The 10,000-nt window shown below is 41.4% G+C and overlaps 1 protein-coding gene across 1 annotated transcript; it reads right to left on the bottom strand.

The window, feature by feature from the left end:
* Positions 1–2,984: 2,984 nt before the first annotated feature.
* Positions 2,985–8,668, bottom strand: LOC122564857 (serine protease inhibitor Kazal-type 1-like). The gene is made up of 4 exons (XM_043720216.1): positions 8,586–8,668; positions 5,135–5,160; positions 4,374–4,486; positions 2,985–3,203 (listed from the first exon to the last, which is right to left on the bottom strand). The coding sequence occupies exons 1-4, from the start codon at positions 8,638–8,640 to the stop codon at positions 3,137–3,139; spliced, it is 261 nt and encodes an 86-aa protein (XP_043576151.1). The 5' UTR covers positions 8,641–8,668; the 3' UTR covers positions 2,985–3,136.
* Positions 8,669–10,000: the final 1,332 nt, after the last annotated feature.

A 10,000-nucleotide genomic window follows, 5' to 3' on the forward strand; every position in this document is an offset into this window, starting at 1 on the left:
CTGGCATATGCTTCCTTCTTTTTCTTAACCAAACCTTCAATTTCTTTAGTCATCCAGCATTCCCTATACCTACCAGCCTTCCCTTTCACCCTGACAGGAATATACTTTCTCTGGATTCTTGTTATCTCATTTCTGAAGGCTTCCCATTTTCCAGCATATCATCGATAGTCACAGGTGAGGTGCCAGAAGACTGGAGGTTGGCTAACGTGGTGCCACAGTTTAAGAAGGGCGGTAAAGAGAAACTAGGGAACTATAGACCAGTGAGCCTGACAGCAGTGGTTGGCAAGTTGTTGGAGGGAATCCTGAGGGACAGGATGTACATGTATTTGGAAAGGCAAGGACTGATTACAGATGGTCAAGATGACTTTGTGCGTGAGAAATCATGTCTCATAAACTTGATTGAGTTTTTTGAAGAAGTAACAAAGAAGATTGATGAGGGCAGAACGGTAAGGTAATCTATATGGACTTCAGTAAGGCATTCAATAAGGTTCCCCCATGGGAGACTGGTGAGTAAGTTTAGATCTCACAGAATACAGGGAGAACTAGCCTTTTGGATACAGAACTGGCTCAAAGGTAGAAGAGGTGGTGGGGGGTTGTTTTTCAGACTGGAGGCCTGTGACCAGTGGAGTGCCATAAGGATTGGTGCTGGGTCCACTTCTTTTTTGTCATTTATATAAATTATTAGGATGTGAGCATAAGAGATATAGTTAGTAAGTATGCAGATGACACCAAAATTGGAGGTGTAGTTGGTAGTGAAGCAGGTTACCTCAGATTACAACAGGATCTTGATCAGATGGGCCAATGGGCTGAGAAGTGGCAGATGGAGTTTAATTCAGATAAATGCAAGATGCTACGTTTTGGGAAAGCAAATCTTAGCAGGACTTATACACTTAATGGTAAGGTCCTCGGGAGTGTTGCTGAACAAAGAGACCTTGGAGTGCAGGATCATAGCTCCTTGAAAGTGGAGTCGCAGGTAGATAGGATAGTGAAGAAGGTGTTTGGTATGTTTTCCTTTATTGGTTAGAGTCTTGAGTGAGGAGTTGAGAGGTCATGTTGCGGCTATACAGAACATTGGTTAGGCCACTGTTGGAATATTGCGTGCAATTCTTGTCTCCTTTCTATCGGAAAGATGTTGTGAAACTTGAAAGGGTTCAGAAAAGATTTACAAGCATGTTGCCAGGGTTGGAGGATTTGAGCTATAGGGAGAGGCTGAACAGGCGGGGGCTGTTTTCCCTGGAGCGTCGGAGGCTGAGGGGTAACCTCATAGAAGTTTAGAAAATCATGAGGGGCATGGATAGGGTAAATAGACAAAGTGAATCGACGTTTCGGGCATAAGCCCTTCTTCAGGAATGGGGAAACCAGCCTTGTCAGCCTTGTCCAGGGAGGACACATACCTTTGTCTGAGGCTGAAAGTGGAATTCACATGCATGGCTCCAGAGAAATCAGTTCTCTAAGAGTCACCCAGTCCCCCGGCTGAGATGTCATGTCTCATTCTGTAAGAGGACAGGCATGCAATTAATACTACAGACAGTCCTTTTAGCAGTGGAATGTTTAACCCTTGAGTCCCCTGTATGCCAAGAAAACAAATGAAAAATAGAACTGATCCCTTTTAGGCTTTCTAACCTCCTTACACTAGCACCTGGTCTGACACCTACAAACTCCTTCTTTGCTCTGACCAGGTCCCCGTGAGGTTGTTTCTGTGGATAGTGCTTAATGCACTCAATCAAGTATAAATCCTTCCAGGCCCAGGATTTTGCCCTTCATGTTTATCATGCTGTTGTAGATTCATTTATATAACTATGGAAAGTAGCGTGCACAGCCCAGACCACCATGGAAGCTAACTTCCCATCCATGGACTCCATTGACACTTGGCATTGCTGTGGAAATGCTGCCAACATCGTTAGTGATTCGCCCCCACACCCACCATGGTAATGGTCTCCGACAACCTCTTCAGTCAGACAAAAGTTAGAGAAGCTAGAACACATGCAACAAAAGGTTCAAGAACAGCTGTCAGAACAGCAGGACCTGTGTGTACACGTGTGCAACATGCAGTCAGTCAATGCAGGCAGTCAATCCATACAACATTTTATAAATTCCTCTTTTGGAAATGAAACCAGTCTGACTCAAGATTGGGATACTGACAGATTCTAACCTTGCGCCTTTAATACATTGTCTGATCTGCGTGGTCACCTATTTTTATAAAGCCTAAGTTGTCTCGAGAATGTGACTTCAAAAAAGTTCTGGGATTAGCATATTAATTAACCGAAACCTGCAATCCATTCTAAAAGATGAAAGATTTGATATCAATCTAGGTTTGCTCATTATATCGTTTTAACTGCATGACACTGTGATCTTTTGCGATAAATTCTGTGTCTTATGATTCTGCCCCACTCGATACCTGCTGAAAGGGCAGCACTTCTCAAGCTGGTACTTCCAAATGAACCTGTTGGACTATAACCTGGTGTTGTGTGATTTATAACTTTGAATATATCTACCAAACTGGCCCCAACACCATTCTATGAGAGAGAATTCCACAGGTTCACAACTCACTGTGAGAAGAGATTCTTCCTCATCTCAGTCCTGAATGGCAACCCTCTTATTCTTAATGATATTGAGGTCCTGGTGTTGGACTGGGGTGGACAAAGTTACTAGGTCACCTGATGAAGGAGCAGTGATCTGAAAGCTAGTGCTTCCACATAAACCTATTGGACTATAACTTAAAGTTGTGTGATTTTTAACTCTTATTTTTAGACTGTGAGCCCTAGTCCAGGAATTCCCCAACATCAGGAACATTCTTCTTACATCTAGCCTGTCCAGTCCCTTCAGGGTTTGATCTTTGAGATCCCACCGCTCCATTTTCTAAATTCCAGTCAGTACAAGCCCAGTCGATCCAATCTTTCTTGATATGTCAGTCGGGCCATCCCGGGAATTGGTCGCCTGAACCTTGTCATATCACGTGTCAATAAATTGGCTGTATAACAAAATTCTTTCATTACACTGTAATTGGTTTATTGTTTCTGATTTCTTACCACCAACAGAAATGACATTAAAATTAATTAATTGCACACCAAATGAAGAATGAATCTTAAAGCGTGAAGTCAATTTGAATCAAATGAATCCTGGTTTTCTCGAACTTTCACTTCCTATTGTTGTTACTCTGACACTCTCCATTGTGTTGCACCTGGATGTTTCTTACAAGTTTCCTGGAATAGCAACAGAGCATTAGTACAATCAATGTCTAAAGCAAAGGCACTTATTTGTCATGTACAATATGTAAGTATCCAGCTATGGTGCAGCTTGGCTGCTCAGTTTTGGAGTGTTACTGTACCTCTTGCTTGTTTTAATCTCCTCTGGTATGACAAAAGTACAGAGAGCCATTTTAACCTTTATTGCCAAGTTAAGGAGAAGCTTGTAGGATGCTAATTTCACATCTTTCCCAATTTTCCTTCCATTTTGTTTCAATGAAGTGGTGTACAATGGTGTTCTGATTTGCTAACCTCAGTTTTCTCCCTACCCTGTGTTGATTGGGTGAGGTGCAGCACAGGATGCTCAGGTGAAACTGAAATATGGACCTAAATCTATTGGTCTAGATGGAGTAATTGTGTGCTGTAAATAATACATTATACTCTGTGTACGACTAGTTGTAAATGATCACTCAAGCAGCTCTACGACGTTGCTGCAATTTAGGACAGTCAATAAAGGTGGCTCTGCCTACATCCCAGGAACAGGCTTTGAAGAGTGCTGTTGGCTGTATGTTTTTGGTTTGGAGAGTTAACTGACATAATTGTAGGGATTACAGATCAAAGGTAGTCCACTGATTATGAAAGGTCTTGGGGTGCTACATTGAAGTGGGAGAATTATTAAAATGCAAACTGCTAACTTTCCGCTAAGGAATGGTTACTGGACTCAAAATGTAAAATCTGTTGTCTATCAACAAATGTTGCTGGACCTGCTGAGTTTTTCTAGCGATTTTTGTTTTTGTTTCAGATTTCTAGTTTTAACATTGCGTTGTTTATTTGGTGGAGCCTGGAACAATTTCAAAGCCATCTGGGTGGGTAGATGAATCGGAAGGATTTAGAGGGATATGAGCCAAGTGCTGGAAAATGGGATTAGATTAAGTTAGGATATCTGGTCGGCATGGACAGGTTAGACCGAAGGGTGTGTTTCCATGCTATACGTCTCTGCGACTCTATCACTCCATGACTCTAATACATGATCTTACAAACTTTGTACGTCAATCAGCAAAATTAAATATTTTCAAAGTTTATCCTCCAATTCGTGCTGACGAGAATGTCCCCATCTTAAAAAGCTGACAACGTTCAAGAGCAACAATTTTCTCCGTGTTCCTATGACAATTCAAGTTTTTGTAGTACCTTGCTTCACACAGCATGCATTCATTGGCATAAGTAACCCCATCAGTTCCACAGACTGGGTCATAGTTTAAGGGGCACGGTGGAGGATCCTGACTTGTTTGCAGACAGTTTGGCTGTAATAGCAAACAGAATCATTTGTCGTTACTGAATCATTTGACTTAGCAGTTGTTCTCAAATGGACAATAAAATAAGATATTGCAACAGTCTGTGTTTGCTGCTGGAATTGCCAGGGCAGTCCTTCTCACTGAACAGTCCTCACTGCCTGCAACATCACTGGCTGTAACTTCCTACAAAGATACCCATCAATCACTGCCCACTCCTAACCCTCACTTGCTACATTCCAAGATATTCACCCCACTCACCTCCCACTCACTGTCCCAGTTGCCCCTCCTCTGTGAGGAGCGAGTGAAGGGGCGAGCATTAGGGTGAGGGAGCAGGCAGGGAGCGAGAGGCAGCAAGGAAAGGGTCACCACAATAATGTGAGCAGCACCAACTTCCTGTTTCAGTCAGGAGACAGGAGGTACAGGCATTGGAGAATCACTGGGGAAATGCAGACGCTCCAGAATGTGGGAGCAATACATTAGCTCTATTGATTAAAGGGTAAAATACAAGTGCTCTATATAGGCGAGTGAAACACAGGAGATTTAGAATAGAACGTGAGTTTTCAGAGTAATTGTAGAGAATCTAAGTCATTAACTATAAACAGGTATAGTCTAAAACATGAAAGCTTGGAAGCAGAAAAATAATCATATTCTTCCTACCTCAGTTCCTGGGTCAGAGTATGATTCTGCAAAATGAAATGACAGTTGGAAAAATAGTCACAGGACTAGTTCATTATATAGCTTATAAAATCAACAGATTTTTAAAAACCTGTTACTATGTCAGAATGACAATGGGTCATTCGGATATTCCAACCATTATACTTCAATGTTAGCGTTCAGTTTTAGATCAATCATTGCAACAAATAGTTAAATTAGAGACAGTTGTACAGGACAAGAGGCCATTCAGCTTCCCGTGTCAGTCCTGGCTCTGGACCCAGCTATGCAACTGATTCCACTCTCCCGCCTTATTTGTGGAGCTCTCTCGATACATCACTTTCAAATAGATCTCCAGCTCTCTTTTCAAACATCCATCTCCACCACTCTCCCAAGCAGTGATTCCAAACCGGAACAACTCCCTGATTAAAGAGGTTTCCCCTCATCTCACTCCTAACTCTGGTCCTTTTCAAATCATTCACTTCTCAGTTTATTTGTGCCCCTTCGTGATTTTATAAACCGCTGGAAGGTCACCATGAGATTCTGATGCTCCAGGGAAAAATGTCACTGCGTATTCAGTTTCCAGTCCCTGAAACACCCTTGGAAATATTTTCAAAGCTTACCCTTGTCCTTGTCTTAAAACGTTGACAGCAATCAAGGTTTTAACATCCTCCTGTAAATAAGGTATCCTGAACTGAACACAATAATCCAGACATGGTCTGAGCGATGATTTGGAGAAGTGTAGCATCACTTCCATGTTTTTATACTCTCTGCCTGTATTTATGAGCTCATGAATCTTAGAAACCTTCTCAACAACAGTTTCAACTTGCCTGGTCTCCTTCAGAGAATCCTGTACATGAACCCTGAGCTCCCTTTGGTTTTCTTCCACTTTTGATTGTTTTGTCTTGGTTATTGTCAAACCAGGAGGCAGGTACATCAATCTGTCATTGTGTGACAAACTGCTCTGATATGGAGAGTGAGCAGCTCTGGTGTGGATTGAAAGTCTACTCATCCCTTTCTCCACACGGTGAAAGTCTCAGCCAGCTGGTTGGTGCCTGGAATGAGGAATCGTGGTGATAACCATGCCCTTCATGACCCCTTGGGACAGATGACAAATGCTGAAAATGTGTTGCTGGAAAAGCGCAGCAGGTCAGGCAGCATCCAAGGAGCAGGAGAATCGATGTTTCGGGCATGACCCCTTCTTCAGGAATGACAACAGATGACAAATACCAAATGGAGTTAATTGCAATATCTCAAAGCACTCAATTCCAAAACAGCAGAAACCTTTCCATATTGAGCTCAGAATGCTTGACTGAGGCATTACTGCTGTGTTCTTACTTGGAAAACACTATTTGTGACACATTTTGTGCATGGGAACCTGAGTTGTGGTAATGATGGCAATCAAGCATTGGCCTTAGTCTTCTACAGCCTTGAGATGGACACAATGTGGTTTTAAAAGTGCTTCAATTTTAACAGTAGAGCTCCATAAACACATTGGGGGAGATCTTAGACTTAACTATGCATCAACAATATGACCAACCTGATGCTCACAGAGAATGCCTACTGCATCTCTGTACCATCCCCACTCTGCACTCCTCACTGGCCTCACTCCTCCCTGTCTCTATAACACCTTCCATGCTACAACCCTACAAATATTCCATGTTCCTCCAAGTCTGGCCTCATGTACATCCTCCCATTCCTTTATCCCACTGTTGGTGACATGGTTCAGATGTCTGGATATTAACTTCTGGAGTCACCTCTCAAACCTAACGCCAGACTTTAAAATCAAATTCTGCAACAAGAAAGGACGATTTTGTAACAGTTGTATCATGTAGTATTGAGTTCAGTGAATTTTTAGTAATATACCAGAGGAGAGCACTTTTGGAAATGGGTCCTGAAAGTAGCAACTTCTGGAGTCACCTCTCAAACCTAACGCCAGACTTTAAAATCAAATTCTGCAACAAGAAAGGACGATTTTGTATCATGTAGTATTGAGTTCAGTGTATTTTTAGTAATATACCAGAGGAGAGCACTTTTGGAAATGGGTCCTGAAAGTAGCATTGGACCCTAATGTAAACAACAGATGATGTTATTGGACCAATCAGGATGCAAATTCCTGACATAAACTCATCTACCTGACATCAGTGTACGGTGGGAGGCACAGTTTCAGTTTGTAATTAGTATGTATTTTCTACTCTTCATATTGGAAGGTTCAGATGCCTGAAAATGATTGCTCTGAATGGCCAAATCTCTCAGCATTAATATGTACATATGGAGTTAGACAATCGGGTACAATTACTTTTCTACAATTCCTTCTTGATAATATTCTAGATGAGAATTTCAAACAGTGCACCTGGAAAATGCCGCCATCACTTCAAGACTACTTGTTGAAACACGCCTCATTTAGATCATAACCAAAAAATATGGGGATGGAGTTAAAGCATTTCATTACCATTTGAAAAGTTCTTTGGACTGATGTGTTATCCCTTGTTGGAGGGCGTAGGGGTATTTAGGACAGATTAGCATCTTTCTCAAGACCATCAGTTGAAGTGAGTTGGAGTCAGATACTCCACCGATTGTAACATGAAATAGTGAGAAAATGTAGGAAAATCATCAGTATAGTTTTTAAAAAGCCAGGTGTTAATAAAGTCAGCTTCTGAAGTGACAAGGTTAATTCATTTTCTCTGAATGTTTCTCAAGACCATCAGTTGAAGTGAGTTGGAGTCAGATACTCCACCGATTGTAACATAGTGCAGTGAGAAAATGTAGGAAAATCATCAGTATAGCTTTAAAAAAGCCAGGTGTTAATAAAGTCAGTTTCTGAAGTGACAAGGTTAATTAATTTTCTCTGAATGTTGAAGCAAACAGAACAAATCATATCCTAATGTTGTTTCAACTCTTAAACTATCGCCGATCAGATAGATATAAAGCACCAACAGAAAACATTCTGTCTTGTTCATATGTAGCGTTCTTATTATTTAACTTATTTATATAATACAAACGATGACAGCAATTGAAGTATTCTTTGCACTGACGTGTTATCCTTTCTTGTAGGGTATATGGGTGTTTAGGAAAGATTAGCATCTTCCTCAAAACCATCAGTTAAAATGAGTTGGAGTCAGATACTGCACCAATCGTTGGCATGAAATAATGCAGTAGAAAATGTAGGATAATCAGCAGTATGTTTTTAAAAAGCCAGGTGTTGATAAATTCCGTTTCTGAAGTGACAGGGTTCATTAATTTACTCTGAATGTTGAAGCAAACAGAACAAGGTGTTTCCCAATGTCATTTCAATTCTTCAACTATTACCGATCTGATAGATAGAAAACACCAACAGAAAACATTCAGTTTTGTTCATACCTGGCCTTTCTATTATTTAACTTATAATTTAAATAATACAAGAGATGACAGCAATTAAATCCCAGAATGATGACCAATGGTAATGAGAAGAACTAACCTGTAACAGAGAGCAAAAACATGAAGAGAAGACCAAAAGCTGAGAACCGTCTCATTCTCCTGCAATGGAAGCACTGGCTGGGTGCTGTGTAACCGTCCACTTTTAACACAGGTGCCACAGGGTGAAGCTGGTTTACACAGATATGTGATTGTACAATGAGTCAGTAAACCACACCCAATGTTTATGTAAAATGTGTGTCCATGAGCCAAAATCTCTCCGTGGTAAACAATGAGCTCAAGATCAAACCTTCAAGAATGCCGTCACATGATGGCCGTTTAGGGTTCCTTATCACTTATCTCATTCCTCACCAGGGTGATCCTGTTAGGCAAGATTTTTGTATTTGCATTTGGTTTCGGCTAAAATCTGTAGTTCAACATATACAAGGAGTCGTTAAGACGATTACTGAAGTTTTATCAAGCTTGTAGAATTTGTTTACAGTCAGCCTGATCGTGAAAGCTGTTTCTGACCTTTTGCCACAGTCGTGTTCAACTTGCTGATCAAGAATTCGAGAGTGCGCCATTTTTAAATATTCCCCACAATACCACATTTGTGAACATGACCAATATCATTACAGAGCCTGTTTGGAGCACACTAGAGCCTGGTCTGTCTCCTACAAACTCTTTGTTTACTCTGACCGGTTCCCCGTGAGGTTGTTTCTGTGGATAGTGCTAAATACACTCATCAAGTATAAGTCCTTCCAGGCCCAGGATTTTCCCCTTCATGTTTATCATGCTGTTGTAGACTCATTTATATAACTACGGAAAGTAGTGAGCACAGCCCAGACCACTAAGGAAGCCAACTTCCCATCCATGGACGCCATTTACACTTCACGTTGCTGTGGAAATGCTGTCAGCGTCATCAATGACTCCCTCCCCCCAACCCCACCCCGGTTATGCTCTCCTACTACCTCTTCAGTCAGGCAGAAGATACAGAAGGTTGAGCACGTGCAACAAAAGATTCAAGATCTGCTGTCGGAACAGCGGGACCTGTGTGTACATGTATGTAAAGATAATTGAACAGGGCAGAGTGAAAAAGCAATAAAGTACAATATCATTGCCTTTGATAAGAGGGGCATAGAGTACACGGACAAGGAGGTTATGCTGAACCTATGTTGGACCTTAGCTGGAGTATTGTGAAAAGTTGTGGATGTCACATTCTATGAAGCATGTGAATGTATTGGAAAGTGTGCAGTAATGATTTCCAAGAGTGATTGCAGAGATCAGAAATGTCTGTAATGAGTCCATAGAAACATAGAAAATGGGTGCAGGAGTAGGCCATTCTGCCCTTCAAGCCAGCACTTCCATTCAATATGATCATGGCTGATCATGTAATTGAAGTATCTCACTCCCGCTTTCTCTCCATACCCCTTGATCCCTTTCGCTGCTATGTGCAGCTGCCTCTTGAATATATCTTGA

The sequence above is a fragment of the Chiloscyllium plagiosum genome, chromosome 2 (assembly GCF_004010195.1).
Source record: "Chiloscyllium plagiosum isolate BGI_BamShark_2017 chromosome 2, ASM401019v2, whole genome shotgun sequence".
Classification (NCBI taxonomy): domain Eukaryota; kingdom Metazoa; phylum Chordata; class Chondrichthyes; order Orectolobiformes; family Hemiscylliidae; genus Chiloscyllium; species Chiloscyllium plagiosum.